The sequence below is a fragment of the Cydia splendana genome, chromosome 19, assembly GCF_910591565.1.
Source record: "Cydia splendana chromosome 19, ilCydSple1.2, whole genome shotgun sequence".
NCBI classification, from domain to species: domain Eukaryota; kingdom Metazoa; phylum Arthropoda; class Insecta; order Lepidoptera; family Tortricidae; genus Cydia; species Cydia splendana.
In genome coordinates, this window is record NC_085978.1 from 17333612 (window position 1) to 17356425 (window position 22814).

Sequence of the window (22814 nt, forward strand, 5' to 3'; positions counted from 1 at the left end):
AACGCAGGAAGCTAGAGTTCAAGCGTTTCTAGATTTGGATAGAGGAGGTTAAACTCCATATTCCTATTCTTGTTTGGAAATTTTTGGACAACTAGAAGGGGGTGAAAAAAATCTTCAAACCCAATTTTCGTAACTTTGTCAAGTGTGATACGGATCACACTTGACCGTTTTTTCGAAAAAAAAATCTGTGGCCGCCTCCTCCATAGTTATGGAGGGGGTAAATCCGGATCCGGGTGGGAATAAAGGAGGGGAACGTAGGGAGCTGAGAAACAGGGGGGATAAAGGGAGTTCTGGGGAAATGGGGACCAATATGGTGTCCCAAAGGGACGTGATGCCAGAAATGAGCAATGATTTGGACGATTCTGGGAGGGGGTACATTGGCGGGGGGGATGTCTCCCCAACCCCTACTTTGGGGAGATTGTGGGCGGATGTCGATGAGGAAGTAAACCTCTCGGAGATGTCTCCTGACGATGGAGACAATCTCAAGGAGGCTGATAGGGAGGGTTCAGGAAGTGGTGCGAAGACCTTGAACCGGAAAGGAAAAGGGGAAAAAAGGGTAAGAGCCCGCTCAGTCAGCGAGGAAGAGGCCCCGGAACGCAAACTGGGCACTTCCCACCGTGGCCGTGGCAAAGGTCATTATACTGGGCTTGGCGCCGCTAGAGCCAAACTGCAGCAGGCGCAACAGGAAGAATATGAGACAGATGCTGATATGGATACCAACCACAGTCCCAAACCAAGACGGAGCACGGGCAGGCGGTCGCGTAGCCCAGTATGCATGAATTTAACACGAGATGTGTTCGATACTCCTGGTGATCGCATCAAGGCCTATGCCCAGGATATTATGAAGGATGCCGGTAAGAGCAAGAATCTCAAGGGTGCGATATGGGGCAGTATTAACTCTGCGTGCAAAGAGTTAATGGATATTGCAGACGCACTTGGGGAGTCAGATGTTGTCCGCTCCCTTAAAGCAGACAACCAAAGGATGCGGAAGGAGTTGGAACATCTCCGACTCGAAACGAAGGCACTGCGCACGGCTTTTTCGGAGCGCAATCTGACGAAGGAACCAACGGTGGGGAGGAATGACGATATGTCCGCCCTCCTTCAAGATATGGGCACTCTCATGGACACTCGTCTAGGGGAATTCAAGCGCGAAATCTTCGTGTCTTTGGGAGAGATGGTCAATGCCCGCCTCGAGAGGGTGGAGGGACGCCTACCACCAGAGCCCATCCTCCGGCCGCCGCTGGCTTCCGACAGGAGGGTGCTCCTAGACCTGGAAGTGACGGGACACCAAGATTTTGAGCCTAGCGCCCCAAGGCCGAAAAAGAGAAATAAGGGGGCATCTCAGTCGGTCTCCCAAATGGCGTCTAGTCAAACATCAGGGGGGGCGTCCAGAGTGGCTGAATTGACCCAGCTGCTGCCGTCTCCAGTTGGGCAGGTCAAAACCAGGCCTGTACCTGCACCAAGGGCCAAAAAATCCCAGGAGGCGGTCCCTGCTGCCAGGGCGCCAAGGGGAGTGGCTCGGCCGAGTGTGCCACCGCCTGCACCCCCACAGGATAGTTGGACTACGGTGGTCAAGAAGAACAAGGGCAAGGGCAAGGGTTCTGCCCCGCCCCAGTCCCAACAGCAGCAGACTCCGACCAGGGGCACAGCCCTGAAAAAGACGACGGCCCCAAAACTAGTGGCCCCAAATATGGCGGCGGTCGTGGTGGCTCTTAAGCCTGAGGCTCAAACTGACTACAGGACGGTCATGGAAAAGGCCACCACGCTAAAACTGGCGGAACTTGGAGTTGATCACCTCAAAGTGCGCAAGTCGGCCACAGGGGCGCGAATCATTGAGGTCCCCGGAGCGCAGAGCAGCCAAGCGGCTGACAACCTGGCAGACCGACTCCGTGATCTAATAGGCGATGTGGCAGATGTATACCGGCCAGTAAAAAAAGCAGAAATTAAGATTTCCGGATTTAACGAGTCCGTCACTCCGGAGATCATAAAAAAGGAGGTTGCCGCCAGAGGCAATTGTAAAGAGGAGCAGGTGATGGTTGGCGCAATCAGAATGGCAGCAAATGGGTCCGGCTCAGTCATCATACGCTGCCCACTAACAACGGCTAAAGTGGTCGTCACAGCAGGACGCATTGTGCTCGGATGGTCAGCGGCGCGTGTAGAGGCTCTGGAACAGCTACCTTTACGCTGTTACCGCTGCATGGGGACGGGACATACGAGGCCTCTGTGCCCGTCTCCGGTGGATAGAGGCAACTGGTGCTACAGGTGCAGCAAACCAGGTCACATGAGCAAGGACTGCACTGCGTTGGCCCCCTGGTGCGCTGTATGCCACCACGCGGGACTAAAGGCGGGGCATGTGATGGGCGGGCAAGCTTGCACCCCCCCACCAGTTAGAGGGAAGGAAGCCTGCACTGCTGGCCCTGGTGCTGCTGCCGCGGCCGCTTCCCCGAATGTACCTGAAAATCGGACGGAACAACAACTTATGGATATTTAATGTCACAAATGCAAAATTTAGAAATACTCCAATGCAACGTAAACCACTGCGCTCGTGCACAAGATCTTATGATCCAACACATGGCGGAGTGGGAGGTTGCTGCGACTGTTGTAGCGGAGCCGTACTATGTCCCTGCGCAATCAAACTGGGTAGGCGATAGGGTTGGAAATGTAGCCATAGTGGCACCGGCTATGGGTGGTCTGCCCCTCTCCAGAGTGTCATGTGGCTCTGGATACGTATTGGCCAAACTGGGGGACATTGTGCTAGTTGGTGTTTACTTCTCCCCTAATAGGCCACTGCGGGAGTTCGAGGCCTACCTGGAGAGGCTCGGACGGGCGGTAGCTGGAGCAGCTCCCTCCCCCATAATGGTCCTGGGAGATCTGAACGCCAAATGTGCTGCCTGGGGCTCCCCTAGGACCGATCCCAGAGGAGCGGTACTCCTGGACTGGTTAACTGGACTCGGACTTGAGGTGGTCAACCGGGGCGCAGCCGACACTTGCGTGCGCCGCCAGGGGGGATCAATTGTCGATGTCACTCTGGCCTCCCCAGTGGTGGCAGCACGCATAGCAGACTGGCGAGTCCTAGCAGACACGGAGACCCTCTCTGACCACTTATATATCAGAATGAGGGTCTCCAGAGCCCGGCAATGCCAACAGCCCAGACCGGCGAGAGGAGCGGGGAGCCTGCCGAAATGGAGCCTGGCCTCTCTGGACCGTGAAGCGGCAAGGGAGGCAGCTATGGTAGAAGCTAGGTGGGGGCGGCAACTACCCGAGGATGCCAACGTGGACATTATGGCCCTGGACTTCCGGGCCTCCCTCACGAGGACTTGCGACGCCTCAATGAGAAGAGCGGGGCCACCTCGAAGGAAAAGGGCCACATATTGGTGGTGTCCAGAGGTTGCCGCTCTACGGCTTACCAGCAATGCGGCACGTCGGCAATACACGCGCTGCCGAAGAAGGCGGCACACACAAGAGGAGCTAGACGCGTACTACGTAGCGCTAAGTGAGGCCAAGGGGGCCCTGAGCATCGCCATTGCCAAGGCGAAAGATGCGGCGCACACGGCCTTTTTGGCCTCTCTAGACGAGAACCCATGGGGGCGGCCCTACAAACTTGTAAGGAAAAAGCTCCGCCAGGCCGCTCCTATGGATGCAATGCAAATGGGGCCCCTCCAAAACATATTAGAGGGGCTGTTTCCTCCAGCTCCAGAATTCAACCCGCCTGCAATGGTGGTGCCCCGAGAGGAGGAGCTGATGGAACCGGAGATGGTACCCCTTGTGACGGAAGGTGAAATGGCCTATGTGGCCCATAGATTAAGAGCCTGCAGAAAAGCTCCTGGTCCGGACGGAGTACACGGAAAAATAATCCCTGTAGTGATGGAGTACCTTGGAGACTGCCTCAAATCCATCTTTGACCAGTGCCTAAAGGATGGGCTTTTTCCAAGGTGCTGGAAGGAGGGTAGAGTGTGCCTCCTCCGGAAGGAGACTAGACCGGCGGATTCCCCTTCCGGATGGAGGCCCATTGTGCTGTTGGATGAGTCCGGAAAAATGCTCGAACGCATAGTAGCTTCCCGGATCACCCGGCACCTAAATGAGACGGGGCCAAATCTCTCGGACCGCCAATATGGGTTCCGGAATGGCAGGTCCACAATGGACGCTTTGGGGGCACTTCGTGCCTTTTGTGAGGATGCCCAAAGAAGAGGGGAGGGAGCCATTGCGGTGTCTTTGGACATTGCTAATGCATTCGGTACCCTCCCGTACTCGGTGATTCGGGAGGCACTCAAGTATCACGAGGTGCCCCTATATCTAAGGCGAGTCGTTGACCACTACCTATCGGACAGGGTGGTGGTCTGCGACACTCCTAACGGACGGTTAGAGAGACGAATGGCCTGCGGCGTTCCTCAGGGGTCCGTGCTTGGACCCCTGTTATGGAACGTTGGCTTTGACTGGGCCATCCGTGCAGTGCTGCTCCCCCGAATGGCCCTCATGTGTTACGCTGATGACACAATGGTGGCCGTCCGGGGCGAGGAACTGACAGAGGCATTGCGGAGGGCGGAAGTGGCGGTGGACCTCATAGTCCTAAGAATCCGCCTCCTAGGACTGAAGGTCTCCCTCCCGAAGACCGATGTGATAGTCTTCGGGAGAAGAGGATGGAGGGTGCCCGTGGGTGCCTCCCTTAGAATAGGTGGCGAGGACGTTCAGGTGAGGCCCCATATCAAATATCTTGGCCTCACACTGGACAGGAGGTGGAATTTCGAGGAGCATTTCCGCCAAATTGCTCCCCGCATAGTGACGGCAGCTTCGGAGCTGGGACGGCTGCTGCCCAACGTGGGAGGGCCCTCCCACGCATGCCGACGTCTTTATGCTGGAGTAGCCCGATCGATGGCCCTCTACGGGGCCCCGATCTGGGCCGACAAACTGAGTCCAGCCAATAAAGCCTTACTGCGGAGGCCCCAACGAGTTGTAGCCATACGCGTTTGCAGGGCCTACGTGACAGTAGGATGGGCGGCGGCGTGTGTGTTGGCGGGCACCCCACCTTGGGAACTGGTCGCTGAGGTGCTCGCCGATGAGCATATGCGGAGGATCAGGAGCAGGGAGACAGGAAATTTCCCTGCTCCTGAAGAAGTGCGAAATGCGCGCAGAATTGCGCTGAGAAGGCTGCGCGAAAAGTGGAAGGAGGACCTGGAGAACTCTCCCTACGGAACCCGTACCATAGGGGCAGTTCTCCCGTCGTTGGACAGATGGCTGGATCGGACGCACGGCAGGGTGGGGTACAGACTGGCGCAGGTGTTGACCGGACATGGGTGCTTCGGTCACTACCTGCACAGGATTGGTCGCGAGCCTACCCCAGCCTGCCATCAGTGTGGTGAGACGGATGACACGGCCCAGCATACCCTGGAGGTGTGCAATCGCTGGGTCGTGGAGCGTAGCGCGCTGGCGGTAGCCACTGGGACGGATGATCTCTCGCTGCACAGCGTTGTGGCGGCCATGTTGAACAGCGAGAGATCCTGGGAGGCGGTGGTCTCCTTCTGCGACACTGTTATCTCGCAAAAGGAGACCGAGGAGAGGCAACGGGAGGAAGATCCGAATGCACATCCGATCCGGCGCAGACGATTGGGAGGGAGGCGCAGGCGGTTTGCCATCAGGAACCGTGCCATACCCCAGTAGGGCAGCGGGTAGGGGACCCGCATAACACTGCCCTGCACGGGAGGGGGGAGAGTTAGTTATGCGTTTGCTGACTCTTCCCAAACCTGGTGTGTAGTCCCGGTTCGTTAACCGGGCCAGGACTGCCGGGGGGTGTCGTGGTGACATGCTCGCGACCCCATTGCACCCCCCTAACGGCAAAGACGGAAACGCCGCAGGGGTTTTAGTGGGTATTCTTCTCCCCTCCCTCTGACTAGCAGAGGGAGTTACGGGAGGAGCGAGTCCCACATATCACCCCCAATGGGCGTCCCCAGCCCGGGGGTGAATGCATAAACGCATTTCCCCTGCGACAAAAAAAAAAAAAAAAAAAAAAAAAAAAAAAAAAAAAAAAAAAAAAAAGGTTAGGTTAGGTTAGGTTAGGTTAGGTTAGGTTAGGTTAGGTTAGGTTAGGTTAGGTTAGGTTAGGTTAGGTTAGGTTAGGTTAGGTTAGGTTAGGTTAGGTTAGGTTAGGTTAGGTTAGGTTAGGTTAGGTTAGGTTAGGTTAGGTTAGGTTAGGTTCAATGCGCTCCCAATCCGACGCAGAAGACTGGGAAGGAGACGCAGGCGGTATGCCATTTTGAACAGTGGCATACCCCAGTAGGGCAGCGGGTAGGGGACCCGCATAACACAACCCTACACGGGACGGGGGAGAGATAGTTATGCGTTTGCTAACTCTCCCCGAATCTGGTGGTATTCCCGGTTAACTGGGCCAGGACTGCCGGGGGGATGCCGTGGTGACATGCTCGCGACCCCATTGCATCCCCCTATAACGGCATAGACGGAAACGCCGCAGGGGTTTTAGTGGGTATTCTCCTCCCCTCCCTCTGACTAGCAGAGGGAGTTACGGGAGGAGCGAGTCCCACATATCACCCCCCCAATGGGCGTCCCCAGCCCGGGGGTGAATGCATAAACGCATTTCCCCTGCGACAAAAAAAAAAAAAAAAAAAAAAGGTTAGGTTAGGTTAGGTTAGGTTAGGTTAGGTTAGGTTAGGTTAGGTTAGGTTAGGTTAGGTTAGGTTAGGTTAGGTTAGGTTAGGTTAGGTTAGGTTAGGTTAGGTTAGGTTAGGTTAGGTTAGGTTAGGTTAGGTTAGGTTAGGTTAGGTTAGGTTAGGTTAGGTTAGGTTAGGTTAGGTTAGGTTAGGTTAGGTTAGGTTAGGTTAGGTTAGGTTAGGTTAGGTTAGGTTAGGTTAGGTTAGGTTAGGTTAGGTTAGGTTAGGTTAGGTTAGGTTAGGTTAGGTTAGGTTAGGTTAGGTTAGGTTAGGTTAGGTTAGGTTAGGATAGGTTAGGTTAGGTTAGGTTAGGTTAGGTTAGGTTAGGTTAGGTTAGGTTAGGTTAGGTTAGGTTAGGTTAGGTTAGGTTAGGTTAGGTTAGGTTAGGTTAGGTTAGGTTAGGTTAGGTTAGGTTAGGTTAGGTTAGGTTAGGTTAGGTTAGGTTAGGTTAGGTTAGGTTAGGTTAGGTTAGGTTAGGTTAGGTTAGGTTAGGTTAGGTTAGGTTAGGTTAGGTTAGGTTAGGTTAGGTTAGGTTAGGTTAGGTTAGGTTAGGTTAGGTTAGGTTAGGTTAGGTTAGGTTAGGTTAGGTTAGGTTAGGTTAGGTTAGGTTAGGTTAGGTTAGGTTAGGTTAGGTTAGGTTAGGTTAGGTTAGGTTAGGTTAGGTTAGGTTAGGTTAGGTTAGGTTAGGTTAGGTTAGGTTAGGTTAGGTTAGGTTAGGTTAGGTTAGGTTAGGTTAGGTTAGGTTAGGTTAGGTTAGGTTAGGTTAGGTTAGGTTAGGTTAGGTTAGGTTAGGTTAGGTTAGGTTAGGTTAGGTTAGGTTAGGTTAGGTTAGGTTAGGTTAGGTTAGGTTAGGTTAGGTTAGGTTAGGTTAGGTTAGGTTAGGTTAGGTTAGGTTAGGTTAGGTTAGGTTAGGTTAGGTTAGGTTAGGTTAGGTTAGGTTAGGTTAGGTTAGGTTAGGTTAGGTTAGGTTAGGTTAGGTTAGGTTAGGTTAGGTTAGGTTAGGTTAGGTTAGGTTAGGTTAGGTTAGGTTTTTTTTTTTTTTTTTTTTTTTTTTTTTTGCGTGGGTGAAGGAAATCCTCATTGGATACCACCAGGCCGGTCCTGGTGGCATGCCCGACTCGACTGAAGATGGCATTCCGCCCTAGGATGGAATGCCATCGACAGTCGCCTACGGACTAAAACCTTCACCCTGTGCGGTTTAGTTGTACCAGGAACGCGGTGCTATTGGTATACACGTTGTCCATGGGGTGTGATTTATGTGGGAATTTAAATGATTTAGTGTGGTGAATTTATGTTGTAGCATTGTTGTTTTGTGTAGAATACCTAATGTCTGTATTAGTGTGTGAGTGGACAGGAAGTAGGAGAATGTGGAAGGGATTTTGGGTTTGTGGCGAAGTAACACGAGTGAGAATCAACAATAAAAATAATTACAATTTTCGCCGCCGCGCAAGAGCAACAATCGGTGAAGCCCCGGCGCAGCAGACAGTAATACTTATAGTGTAATTTTATAATCTAAAATTCTTAATCTAAAATTCTTAATCTAAAATACTTATACAAATGATTACACTTATAGTTTGTTTCAATCTTCTGTATTTTGTTTTTCTCTATTTTTAATTTTGTTTTTATAATTATATATATATATTTTTTTTTTCTTTCTTTTTCATTTTTTTTTTTTCAAGAAATATTTACAAAAAGTACTTACAGCTAGTATTTACAAAGTCAATCTTAGTCAAATCCGGTATGTTATGGCATTTGTCACATTTATTCATTAAGTGTTATTAAAGTTCTTTAAGTTTCGTACTATGTGCTTTATAAAATCTTGAAAGGCTTCAGTTGTTGTTCGGTTGTCTAATACGTCAGTTAGTCTGCTGTGGTCAATGTTTAGAAGGAGGCATGTTAGTTCATAGTCTAGTCTTTTACGGTTAAATTTGGGGCAGCTTTGTATTAGATGTATGATTGTTTGTTTACTGAGATTGTCACACGGACAGTGATTGTTATCTGTAATTTTCCTTTCGTTTAGGTATTCTTTGTGGTATCCATGATTGGTGAATATTTGGGTAGTCTCGAAGGTAAGACTATTGTTTGTTAGGTATTTATTGATTGATTCGTAGTTCGGAAAAATCTTTTTTGTGTATTGGCAATTTGATGGTGTGTCGTACATTTCTACTGTCGCTTTATGTGCTTTTTGTTTTAGATGGTATTTAATGTATGAGATGGGTATTATGGAGAAGTCTGGAGTCTTTTTTAGATTTGCGGCCGCTTTGGCCGCCCGATCAGCCTGTTCATTGCCCTCGATGCCACAGTGTGCCTTCACCCAGTAAAAATGTGTGTCTATCTGTTGTTTATGTGTGTGTATGTGTTTATGGATTTGGTTGGCGATGGAGTTGTAGCTATATGGATTTGATAACTCTTGTAGTGCGGACTTACTGTCAGTTAAGATTATATGTGTGATGCGAGTGGTGGTGTCAAGTGGTAGTTTCAGAGTGTTGGTGTGGTGCTGGAGACACCGTAGCATCGCGAGCAATTCAGCCTGGTACACAGAGCAGGAATCATGTAATTTAAATTTTTTGATCGTGTGGGAGTGGTTTGGTCCGACAGTGACGAAAGCCGCCCCGACTTTATTGTCGTGGCGGCTTCCGTCAGTGTAGGACGTCCACGCACCATCCGGTCGGCCGTTAAGTGCCCGTTCCACTTCCATCTGGTCCTGTAATTCCTGATAAGTTATGCCCTCCCTATGAGCTGGATGTAACATATCGGAGGGTGGGACGGGTGAATCTATTTGTAGGTCCTCAGGTAAAAGGGTAGACACGCCTCTCAGTTTGGTATTTTCTAATTCCGCGACATAGTTAATTTTTGCGGGCAGAGGTGTGAGTCGAGCTAGAGTAATTGCGATTGGTGTGTTTATTGTTCTAAATGCGTGTGTTATTTTTATTGCTATAAGTCGCTGCAGCGAGAGTAGTTTTTTATTTATGTACTGGTATTGGAGAGCTTTATGCCATATGGACGCGGCGTATGTCATGATGGGTTCGATGACTTGTCTGTAGATTGTCCGTATGTTTTCAGGATGGACTCCCCACGTGGGACGTATGAACAATTGCATTTTCTGGTATAGGTTCCTGGCTTTACCTAATGTGTGTATGACGTGTTTTTTAAATTCCAGCTTGTTATCTATTATTACTCCCAAATATTTAATTTCTTTTACGAATGGTATTATTTGTCCGTATATGTTGATTTTCGTCTGCGAAGCCCTACCAGTAAATGCGATTGCCTGTGTTTTTTCTTTACCGAAGTCAAGCTTTACGCTTTCCCCCCATGCTGTGATTTTTTCGATAGCTAGGTTGGTGTTAGTCTCAAGTTCCTGGACGCTCCCCGCACGGCAGACCAGTAGGACGTCATCCGCATATGCTTGCGAGTGACATCCCGCTGGCAGCTCCATGTCGAGGAGATCATCCAGGACCAAATTCCATAGCACAGGGCCTACAACCGAGCCCTGGATGCACCCCCGGGTAAGTAATTTTTGGGCGTGATAGTCAGCAAAAGCGAGCTGTACCTCTCGGTGAGTTACGTAGTTTTGTAAGATCATGTATACGTTCCTTGGGCATTCGACGCGCCGGAGACGCTGGAAGATGGCAGGCCACCAGGCATTGTCGAAGGCGGCTCGAATGTCCAAGGAAACAGCTAATACCTGCTCTTTCTCTTCCTTTCCCAGATTTATTATTTCAAGTGCATGTTTGATGGCATGGGTGGTGGATGTTTGTAATCTAAAGCCGAATTGTCGGTTAACTATTTGTTGATGTTTGTGCATGTGGTATACTAGTCTGTTTATTATGAGTTTTTCAAGCAGTTTTCCAAAAACCTTGACTAGTCCTATAGGTCTGTAGGAGGAGAGCTTAGAGTAGTCCTCTTTATTGGGTTTTGGGATGATTTTGGTAGTAGTAGATTTCCAGTAGTCAGGGAAATAGCCGGTTTGCAGGCACCGATTCATTATAGCGGATATGGTTTCCGGGTACATCTTTGTAACTTGGAGGCATATGTCTGCGGTGAGGTGGTCAGAGCCGGGCGCCTTTTTATGATTGATAGTTTCCAAGGCTCCAATGACCTCACCGATGGTGAATGGCGGCTCATTAGGAGTGTCCGGTGGTACTAATACGTGGTTTCTTATGTTACTTTGCAGGCTGGTGTCTTCGGTGTCATCGGGATGGAAGCTATTGAGCAGCGCGTTTGCGGTCTCCTTGCTATCCCTCGTGTGCGTTCCATCAGGTAAGATCATGGTTGCCGGTGGTTGTGCCATGGGTCTGGTTCGTATGATCCTGTTTGTAACTGACCATACGTCCTCCTTTGTTTGTCGTTCACAAAACTCTCTAAAGGTGTTGGTTGACGCAACGCTGCATGCATCTGAGTACTTTTTACGTAGTTCTTCTCTTTCCTTTAATATTTCAGCAAGCGGAAGTTTCCGGTGAGCAGCCTTGCTCAGCGTATGGTGGTTTCTGATGACTTCCTTTTTTATGTTGTTTAGGTCATCGCTCCACCATGGCGGTTTCTGCGGCGGCCTGATGGATCTTGGTAGCAGGTCATCGCACATTTTTTGTATGTCTCCGGTAAGTGAAGCTATTATGCCATCCAGTTCCTCCTCATTGCTTTCATTTACGTCCTCAATGCTAGGCATCTTACCCTCCAGCTCTTTTTTTATGTCCTCTGTTAATTCTTCCCATTTGACTCCAGTAGTGTTGTATTTGAAGGTGCTTAATTTTATCTTTCTGTTCCATTTCGCTGTTTTGTTGAAAGCTGTGGTGATCTGATAGGTGATTGCGTTGTGATCTGAAGATGGACATATGCCCTTGTCAACTTTCCAGTTTTTTATTTTAATCGGGTTGCGATGCTGATTATTAGTGACGAAGGTGACATCCACAATTGACGTTCTAGGTTGCCGATGTGTGACGGTCTCAAATGTGGCGGTGCGGCCGATATTGCATGTCTTGAGGTCATGTGCAGCTATAATATCCGCTATTGCACAGCCTCTGGGGTTGTTCTTTGGATTTCCCCATAGACTGTGCCACCCGTTGAAATCACCTCCGATTATGTGCTTGGCGCCTCGGGTCTCTTGCAGAAACTCTTCTAATTTAACTAGAGTATTGTTTGGATCAGTCCTGGGTTCAATATATATAGAGACTAGGTATATCTGTGTGCCTGTATTTTCGCTAATTTGCACTATTGACATGTGTGAGTCGGAATATTTTGTATAACCCAGGGTGCTGATACTGGAGTCCTTTACTAATAGTGCAGCTTTAATAGGTGTGGCGTCAGTAGGGAATTGATACACGATGTATCCTGGAGGAGACTTGACGATCTTTTTATTGGCGGTGTAAGGTTCTGTGAGGAACACAAAGTCGCACACGGTATCTTTGTCATGTAAGTATACTACTACTTCCTGATGGGCGTTTCGCCCATGTCCTTCGTTTATTTGTAAGCAGTTGTAGGTTCCTGTTTTGAGTGTATTGCCGTTTCTTGTAACGTTTCTATGGTCCATAATTGATTTTTCCTCTTATTTTTGTAGACATCAAGCATATGTAAGGGCAAGAAGCCGAAGTGGCACTATGCTTAGTGTTGGTCTGTAGATTGTTTTTTGCGGCATGAGAGGCGCAATTATAGCACCTGATTCGGTTGTAGTCATCTTTTACTGGGCAACGCTTGTATTCGTGCCCAGTAACTGCGCAGTGAGAGCAAGTGGCAGTGTCATTTTGAGTGCATCGTTTGCGGGTGTGTCCAATCTGTAGACACTGGTAACATTGTAGTAGTGGTATGTATTCACCTGCATACACCCTCTGGTGGTCTACGTTTAATTTAGCAACTTTGATGACTGTCTTGAAGATCTCGGGTGTTGTCTTGAAGACTGCGTTATACAGCTTTGGGTTTCTGTTTGCTCTCAGAAAGTGTAAAGTGAAGTCTCGCTCATCTTTGATGACTGCGGCGAGTTCAGTATTCTGTCCGATGATGACGTTCGCTAGCTGATCTGCTTTAACGTTCTCCGATACGCCCTTTAGGATAATCATAGGCGACAGGGATTTGGACTTTTCAGCGATGACCTCGCAATTTAAGTCGTTCGTCATAGAGATTGCCCTGTCGCGCTGCTCCGGTGTATCAAATTCGACACGTACCTTGTTATTTGACACGTGTTTTGTGTTAGCAGGGGCGAAAGTAGAGTTCCTGAACGAGATGCTCTTCTTCCACATCTCCAGGGTCTCAACGGGGCTGTTGACTGCGGCTTTAGCGGTAAGTACAAGAGCCGGTTTATTTACAGGAATGTCCGGTGGTGATGTGGTAGTGCGAGTGATAACTTTGGGACGAAAATCTGTGCTTGCTGCCACAGTGGCGTATGATTGTCCGTTTCCACCTTGTCGCGCAGTACCACTCACTGTGCAATTTCTCCAGTCATCCTTGATCTTTTGGAATTCAATTTTAATAGTATTTTGTATGAGTGTGGTGATGGTCTCTTCTTGAACGCCGCTTATAGTTTTATCTCGTCTCGCTTGGCTGGTGGGAGTAGGCGGTGGTATTTCGTTGTTTTGGAGTGCATCCGACGAGGGTGCCCTTAGCGTGTTATTCATTCGGACCTGACAGGTGAGTGATTTGATGGAGTTTGCTATACTGAGTACCTTTTCTTTTGCTTCTCTGGTGACGCTCCGTTGGCTGCATTTTTTACCTGGTAATAGGGTGGAGGTTATTTCGTCACACCATTGAGTTACCTTCTCAAAGTATTTCATCATGTCGGTAAGCTCGTGTGGATCTTCAAGCGAGGAGTGTGTACCTGACTCTATACCACTATAGTGGAGTGTCATTTCTTGTGACAAATCCTTGTTTGGCTCGTGTTCCGTTTCCGAAGTGTCTCGTGCGGTGTGTGTCACAGTGGATGTCCTGTTGGCACCCGCATCTAATTCTAGATCCGTCTCGGGAGTGAGCTCATCATTTCGTTGTGCCGCTGCGACGTTGGTTGCCGAGCTGTATGAGCTTGTTCTTGATCGAGTAGGAGAATCAATGGCCTCTGGAGGCGATTTAGCCTGTGTATTTTCTTTGTACAATTCCGAGCAGCCGGGTTGAGGTGATTGACGATTCTGTGATGATCCGTCTTCTGCGCCTTCTATGGCCCGGGTGCGTGATCGCGTATGCGCGGGGGAGTGGGTTGACAAGTGTATGTCAGACATTTTGGCAGAATTTAGCGTATTGAATGATATTTATTGAATAGTATTAATAGATTTGCAAATTAAATATGAAGTTAGTACAAGTAGTCTCCCAAAGATTCAAAATTTAAATGTTGAAGTTACTACTTTCATGAAAATAAGTTTAGGTTAGAAAATCTTGAATATCAAGAGAAATATTGCACCAATTAGATTTTTGTTTACTGTCATATGTTTTTAATAAGTTTGGAATCAAATCCTATCGTCCAAATAAGCCACACTTATACAGAATTAAAAATAAGTCTGTTGAAATCATAAAATTTTAAAACTCTAATTACAGATAATCTATATGGACAACAAGCATCAAAAGTATTCTTAAACTATTTTTTAATGGAGTACAAGTAATCAAGATCAAAAAATGTGGAAAAAAGTGCAAGACAAAAAAGTGAATTTTCAAATGATATTTACGTAAGACCACGCTGTTTTAAGGAGTGGCGCGACTAGATATTACTTTACACAGGAACTAATCTATAGAAAATTCTGAAATTTTGTATGATTATTGTCCAATAACAGATACATTAAAGCAGTATGAAATAAGTGTGCGTCGTCTTTCAAAGTTTTGAGAAATTAAATGTCAAAGTAACAATTTTCTTGAAGTAAGTTTTTTAGGTTACAAAATCTTGAATATCTCAAGAACTATTACACTAATCAGAGTTCTGTTTGCTGTTATATATTAACAATAAGTTTTAAAATCGAATCCTATTATCAAAATTAGCCACACTTATACGGGATTCAAAATTAGTCAGTTGAAATCATAAAATCTTAAAACTCTAATTACAGATAATCTAACTGGACAACAAGCATCAAAACTATTCTTAAACCTATTTTTTAATGAAGTAGAAGTAATCAAGATCAAAAAATGTGGAAAAAAGTGCAAGACAAAAAAGTGAATTTTCAAATGATATTTACGTCAAACCACGCTGTTTTAAGGAGTGGCGCTACTATATATTACTTTACACTAAAACTAGTAAATAGAAAATTCTGAAATTTTGTATGATTATTGTCCAATAACAGATACATTAAAATTATATAAAAAAAGTATGCGTCTTCACTCAAATTCTCGAAGAATTAAATGTCAAAGTTGAAAGTTTCTTGAAAATAAGTGTTTAGGTTAGTAAATCTTGAATATCTCGAGAACTATTACACCAATCTGAGTTCTGTTTTCTGCTATACAGTCCTAGTAGATTCAGGAATCCAATTCTAATATCAAAATTAGCCTCACTTATCGGGAACTAGTTTTTTCCAAAACACGTGGTTTTAGTTTTTCTTCGAAATCTTCGGGGTTTTCATCAGGAAAATTATGAAACTTGCACAGATTATAGAGTTTATATAGTCGCTTTGGTTAATATATAGAAAATAGTATGTAAAAGATCTACTTTGCGAGTAATAGGCGATTAAGTCACTTTCCTTCCGACACTTAGAGATTTGAGGGTTGATTGTACTTACGCCTACTTAGTCCGATCCAATCCAAAGTCATATCCGTATGACAGATTCACTAAGGATCACTCACATATAAAAACTGTGTCACTATCACTAATATTTCACTTTTCACAGGAGTTATGATCTATAGCAACGGAAAGTTTGTCACTATTTTGCTCACTGTGCTTCACTAAGTGGTCCGATTTCACAAATTTTTGCACAATCGTAAAGTCCGAGTCAGCGCGCGCGTTTTGATGTATAACACATAAGGGTTTGAGAGAAAAAACCGAGAGTTTTGAATTTTAGAGCGCGGAGCGACGCGGAAACGATGCGTATGCTCTGGCGCTTGGCGCGCGACTGGTTAGGTTAGGTTAGGTTAGGTTAGGTTAGGTTAGGTTAGGTTAGGTTAGGTTAGGTTAGGTTAGGTTAGGTTAGGTTAGGTTAGGTTAGGTTAGGTTAGGTTAGGTTAGGTTAGGTTAGGTTAGGTTAGGTTAGGTTAGGTTAGGTTAGGTTAGGTTAGGTTAGGTTAGGTTAGGTTAGGTTAGGTTAGGTTAGGTTAGGTTAGGTTAGGTTAGGTTAGGTTAGGTTAGGTTAGGTTAGGTTAGGTTAGGTTAGGTTAGGTTAGGTTAGGTTAGGTTAGGTTAGGTTAGGTTAGGTTAGGTTAGGTTAGGTTAGGTTAGGTTAGGTTAGGTTAGGTTAGGTTAGGTTAGGTTAGGTTAGGTTAGGTTAGGTTAGGTTAGGTTAGGTTAGGTTAGGTTAGGTTTTTTTTTTTTTTTTTTTTTTTTTTTTTTTTTTCTCGAAGGTGAAGGAAATCCTCATTGGATACCACCAGGCCGGTCCTGGTGGCATGCCCGACTCGACTGAAGATGGCATTCCGCCCTAGGATGGAATGCCACCGCCAGTCGCCTACGGACTAAAACCTCCCCCTTTGGGTGTAGGGAAATTTATTATTGCACACGCAGCGCTAACGGTGTACGCTTTGTGTTCAACATATGGGTGAGCGAGGAGTTAAGATTTGTTTGCAAGGAGAAAATGGATATGATTAATGATGGATCGGGTGATTGAGGTAGTAGGACTTTATAGTTAGGGCGATATTATTTTACCGGCTTGAAAAGGTGAAAGTTTAGTTGAAAATTTGATTAGTGGTTGCAGTCTGCTCGCCGGGACACCGGAAGAGCCGTAGTCTAGTCCAGTGCCCCGGCAAACGGACGCAGGCGAGCAGACATAAAACATTACATGAGATAGATAATTAGTACACGATATTAATAACAATAATCAGCATTCTTATTAAAAACACATTTCAATTAACAGGAAGATTTTTAAATACAACATTATATACAACAATTAGTTCTGACGAGGTGTCAGTTCAAGTGCCATTGAAACGCTTCAGTCTTGTTATGATGCACTTCAATAGCGAGTGAAAGCTTTCAGCCAAAGATTCTCTGCTAGTCACACTTATAATGTCCAGTGGATCTACGCCTAAATTTTGACACATGATAATGTGATCCTGTAAATGTATAGAGAATCTAGGGCAGTTATATATTAGATGAGCTAACGACTGGGTGATTTGAGCGTCTGGGTCACAAGGACAATGATCATTTGTGGTAATTTTAAATCTAAAAAGATATTCTTTGTGAAACCCATGATTGCTGAGATACTGAGTTGAATGAAAGTTTGGTGTATATTTTGTAATGTATTGTTTGATATGATCGTACGTAGGAAAGATGGTTTTGGTGTATTTGCAGTGATCTGGGTTATTGTATAAAAGTTGTGCAGCTATTGATAATCTAGATGTATTGTGATGTTTAACATGGCTGATAGGCACAAGGCTGTAGTCCGGGCTCTTATGCATATCAACTGCCGCCCAAGCTGCCGCGTCAGCCATTTCATTGCCGGGTATGCCGCAGTGGGCTTTGCTCCAAAAGAAGTGCGTCTCTGTCTGGGCTTTGCTGTTAAATATAAGGTTGTGTATGTTTACTACTGTTTGGTTATAGTTGTTTGGATCAGATATTGCCATGAGCCCAGATTTGTTATCAGAGAAAACTAGCAACTTGTTGATAATGGGTTTTATTTGATAGCTGTACTTGAGGCATTCCTGTATTGCAAATAGTTCAGCCTGATAAACCGAGCAGCAATCATGCAGTTTAAATTTTTTGACTATAATGTTGCCATTAGGCTTGATAATGACGAAAGCTGCCCCGACTTTACCGTCGTGACGGCTCCCGTCAGTATAAACTCTCCATGCTTTATAGTTGTCCCTGGAAAAAGCTAGAATTGCGTGTTCGGTGCGATCATTAATATCTTGGTGCGGAATGGATACCCTGTCAGCGGGGTGAAGCAAGGAAGACGGGGGGGCCAGTTTCTCGATGTGGAGATCTGAGGGTAAAGTGGAGGTGTGCCCCTGTAACCGAGTGTCTTCGAGTTCAGCTACGCATTTAATTTTGTCGGGTAGGGGAGCTAACCTGGCTAGCGTAATAGCTAGAGCAGTATTCAATGTTTTGAATCCGCGCGCTATCTTGATGGCGCAGAGCCTTTGTAAGGACAAAAGTTTGTCATTTACGCATTTATACTGGAGTGCACATGCCCATATAGATGCAGAGTATGTGATCACCGGTTCCATGACATGTTGATAAATGGTTCTTATATTTTCTGGATGGACTCCCCAAGTAGGTCTAATTAGGTTCTTAAGTTTGTTATACAGTTTTTTGGCCTTTTCAATGATGTATTCTACATGTTTTATGAACTTTAACTTGCTATCAATGATGACTCCTAGATATTTAATATGGCTTACAAAGGGTATGGGGGTGTTGTCGGATGTGATAGATATTTTATTGGCTTTATTAGTGAACGCTATAGCCTGAGTTTTCTCGCTGCCAAACTCTAGCTTCACGCTGCGTCCCCAGTCAGTTATACGCTTTATCGCATCATTAGTTATGTTCTGTAGTTCGCTGGTGGTCTTAGAGTGGCATATTAGTAGTACGTCATCTGCGTAGGCTTGAATATGGCATCCGGGGGGCATGGCAGTCACTAAAAGTTCGTCTATTATCAGGTTCCATAGAATTGGTCCAACGACTGATCCTTGGATACAACCTCTAGTCATTCGTTTTTCTGAGAACAGATCGGCGAAGCCAACCCGCACGACTCGGTCAGTTACGTAGCTGTTTAAGATGCAGTAGATGTTCTTGGGGCAGTTATTATGTTTCAGTCTGTGGAAGATTGCCGGCCACCAGGCATTGTCGAAAGCCGCTTTTATATCCAGTGATACTGCAAGGGTATGTTCGGCTGAGCTTTTGGCATTTCTTACAATGCCGAGGGCGTCTCGGATAGCAGCTGTGGTACTGGTTTGTAGTCGGAATCCATATTGTTTGTGAACAATCTTGCCATTACAGTACATGTGATATGTGAGTCGGTTCACTATAAGCTTCTCTAGAAGCTTCCCAAAGACATTAACCAGTCCAATGGGCCGGTAAGAAGATGCTTTGCTGTAGTCCGCCTTGTCTGGTTTAGGAATTATCTTCGTTATGGTGACTTTCCATGAGTCCGGAAAGTATTCTAGCTGAAGGCATCTGTTCATGATAGATGTGATTGTTTCTGGGAACATTTTGGTTATCTGTAGGCATATGTCAGCAGTGAGATGGTCATTTCCTGGAGCCCTTTTATGACTGATTGTTTGTAGGATCTCTAGTATTTCTGTCGATGTGAAGGGGGGCTCGTCGATCTGATCAGGAGGGATGGCCATTTGCTCTCTGATAAGAGCTTGCTGTGTTGTGTCACTGCTTGCATCGTCATCAGGGTAGAAAATTCTTAATAGGGTATCAGCAGTGTCCTGGCTGTCTACGGTGTGCCTGCCGTCAGGGAGAAGGAGAGTTGCAGGTGGTTGTGGAGCAGGTCGTGAACGTACAATGCGGTTTGTTACAGCCCACACGTCCTCCTTTCCCTGTCTTTCACAGAAGTTCTTGAAGGCGTTGGTTGAGGCGGAGCAGCAGGCACCAGAGTATTTCTTGCGAAGCTCATCCCGTTCCTTCAAAATTTCCTCTATAGGTAGTTTCCTCCGGACAGCCTTGCTTAGTCTGCGGTGGTTTCTGACGACCGCGGCTTTTTGGGACTCGAGGTCATCGTTCCACCAAGGCGGACGTTGGGGAAAAGGTTTCGAACGCGGCAGAATGTCGTCGCACATTTCTGTAATGTCTAATGTGAGAAAAAATATAACAGAGTCTAGTTGGTCCTCATCGCAGGTTTGGATATAATCTTCAGAGGGAAGTTTGTCAACCAAGGCTTCCCTAATGTCGTCGGTCAGCTCTTCCCATTTTATACTGGACGTGTCGTAGCGATAGGTTGATATCTTTGTTTTGTGTCGAAACTGTGCAGACTTGTGTGTATCAGTAGATATTTTAAAAGTGATTGCGTGGTGATCTGATGATGGGCAGATAGTAGGGTCAACCTTCCATTCTATTACCTTGGTGGAGAGGCGTTTGTGGTGCGTTCTATCTTCATATAGAGTGAGATCGACAATAGAACTGCGTAATTTACCATTAGTGACTGTTTCGAAAGTGGGAGTGGTGCCGGTGTTACATACTGTCAAATCATTGGTGATTATGATGTCCGCTATTTGGTTGCCTCTTCTATTGTTGACAGCGCTTCCCCATAGGCTGTGCCAGCCGTTGAAATCGCCGGCAATTATATGTGTGGATCCTGCAGTAAGGCTTAGAAAGGTTTCTAATTTAGATATAGTATTTTGGGGGTCTTGTCTTGGTTCAATGTACACGCATGTGAGATACGTTTTCTTTCCCGATTTATCTGTCAGTTGTATGACACACATGTTTGAACTGGAGTATTTTGTTTGTCCCAAGGCAGAGATGCCAGAGTCCTTGACACAAATGGCAGTTCTTACAGGATGGTCAGGAGACGGGAACTGAAATGTTGTGTATCCAGGTGGGGATTTCATTATATTGGTTTTGGCCTGTAGGTATGGTTCGGTAATGAAGGCAAATGCTATTTTATTTTCTTTGTTGGTGAGGGCAACAGCCGTCTCTTGATAGGCGTTACGTCCGTGTCCCTGATTTATTTGTAAACAACTGTATATGTGTGGTTTGTGTGGAGCGGTTTGGTTGTTATTGTTATTAGACATATTCAATCTTTTGTCTTAAGTTAATCATCGCTGCCTTAATCAACGGGCAGGTGGGGTTGATTGCTGTGTGGTTATCATTATGATTGGTTGAGTACTTGTGGTTGTGTCCAATACAGTTGTAGCATTGTGGGGTCCGATTTTTATTCGGACAGGTTTTGTAATTATGGGTGCAGTCAGCACAGTACGAGCAGGGCTTGACTGTGGATCTACAGTGCACTTTAGTATGTCCAAATTGGAGGCAGCTGAGGCACTGTTTGAATGGTGAGTGTTCGCTTACATGTACTCGTTGATGCTCTATGTTGATTCTGCCGAGATGCATCATCGCGCGCCAAGTCCCCGGCGAGCATCTAAGTACGACATTGAGTAGCTTAGGATTTTTATTATTCTTTGTATACACAAGTTGAATCGCATCATGACCCGTTGCAGCGTCTCTCACGGTAGGGTTTTGTGTGATGATGATATCCACGAGCTCTTGTGAGGGGGTATCTTTGTGAATCCCTTTCAGTATTATCATGGGTGATAAACGTCGGGCAGGTTCCGCCTTGATGTTCAAGGTGTTATTGATTCGCCTGATCGTCTCGTCCAACTGTTTTTCATTGTGAAACTCTATGCGAAGTTTCTTGTTAGAAATCGGTCTGATTTTCTGAGGGGCGTAGTTTGTATTCTTGAAGGAAATCTCGTTCCTGAACATGGAAAGCGCTTCCAATCCGGTTTGAGCGTTGGCAACCGTGACCACCATGGCCGGGTTGTTTCGAGGGACATCCAAAGTTGGCTTTTTGGCTGTTTCACTATACGAGGGGCTTGTTAGGCGCTCGTCGGGTTCTCCCGGAGCAGGGCCGCAAAGGTCAAAGCCGCGATCGGCGTCAAGCTGTCGGTCTGCGCCGCCCGTCACGGAGGCAACCAGGGTTCCAATATAGGTTTGTTCTTGCCTTATCCTTGTTAGTTCTTCTTGTATGCAGGCAATAGCACTGTCGACTTTATGAGAACTACTGTTTTCAGGATTTAAAAGCCGGGTGGTGGTTCTAGTTGAGGAAGGGGGCTCGACAAGGCGTTCTGCGCTCATTATTTCGCACTCCTGACTGTACCTGTTCACGCTTTCCTGCATTTCCTTAACACATTCGATGATTTCAGCCTTATCACCCTTGGTGACACTTCTGTTCTGTTTGAAAATGCTGTATATTCTTTCAGCTTTTTGTCTAATTATTGTCCTAAGCCTGCCACTAGAACTCCGAGTGCTAGGGCTGGCAACGGATTCGCCGCTCATGAGAAGCCCGTCCGTTTCGGAGGGCTCAGTAGTACTTGCCGGTCTTGGCGCCGGCGTTTGCAACTGCGGCTGTGACAGCTGCTGCGGCTCTTGTGTCGCAGTCGCCGAGCTCATATCTTTTGGTGGGGACGCCATTGCTTCCTGGCTCAGCCGAAGCGGCTCCATGTCTCCAGAGCTATCCATATGAGACAGGATAGTCTCAACGTTGACTGTTGCAGTGTCGCTTTTATTGTTTCGTCCTTTGCGAGGTGATGGAGGAGGTGTGTGAACCATTTTGTTGTGATTTCCCGCCAGTAATTACGATTACAAATTATTTTCTAATAAATCACAAATTTGTTGAAATTAAATGGCGGATTAAAATATAAATGATACAGTAACTAGTTTTTACCAACAATCAAAGATTAAGCAAAAAATTTTGAGAATTGTAAATAGGAAAAAAGTCGAGTTTCAACTGACGTAATATAAAAATCGGGTGAATTAGGAGACTTATTTTACTTAATATTACTTTACTCAAAAACTATTCAACCAAAAAATCTATAAATTGGCACACTTGTTGTCCATTAGATGACAAATTTAACGGTGTCTAAAACTTATATGACGTCACTTATTTTTACGAACAAATGGGGACCAAAGTTCAAAGTTTACAAAAAATCACTAATTATGTCTGGGTTATGGTAAATACAGGTTAGGAATTATAACAAAAATATAGAAATGGGTGGCTTATACAGTATTATATACAAACAATTAGTGATAAGTTTGACTTTGAGAGTAAAAAGTTCAGTTTACTGTCTAAAAATTAAAATCTTATTTGTGCTAAAACTAAATGGTTTACATATATCAAAATTTATTAAGAAACTAGTTTTTAACAACGATAAACAAGAATGGAACTATAAATTTTAGAAAAAGTACATAGGAAAAAAGTCGAGTTTCAACTGACGTAATTATAGAAATCGGGCGAATTAGGGGACTTATTTTACTTAATATTACTTTACTCAAAAACTATTGAACTGAAAAATCTATAAGTTGGCAAACTTGTTGTCCATTAGATGACAAATCTAACGGTGTCTAAAAATTATATGACGTCACTTACTTTTATGAGCAAATGGGGGTTT

The 22814-nt window shown here is 45.8% G+C and overlaps 1 protein-coding gene across 1 annotated transcript; it reads left to right on the forward strand.

The window, feature by feature from the left end:
- The first annotated feature begins 298 nt into the window (after positions 1–298).
- Positions 299–2491, forward strand: LOC134800392 (uncharacterized). Its single transcript, XM_063772890.1, has one exon. The coding sequence runs from the start codon at positions 299–301 to the stop codon at positions 2489–2491; it is 2193 nt and encodes a 730-aa protein (XP_063628960.1).
- The last annotated feature ends 20323 nt before the right edge of the window (positions 2492–22814 follow it).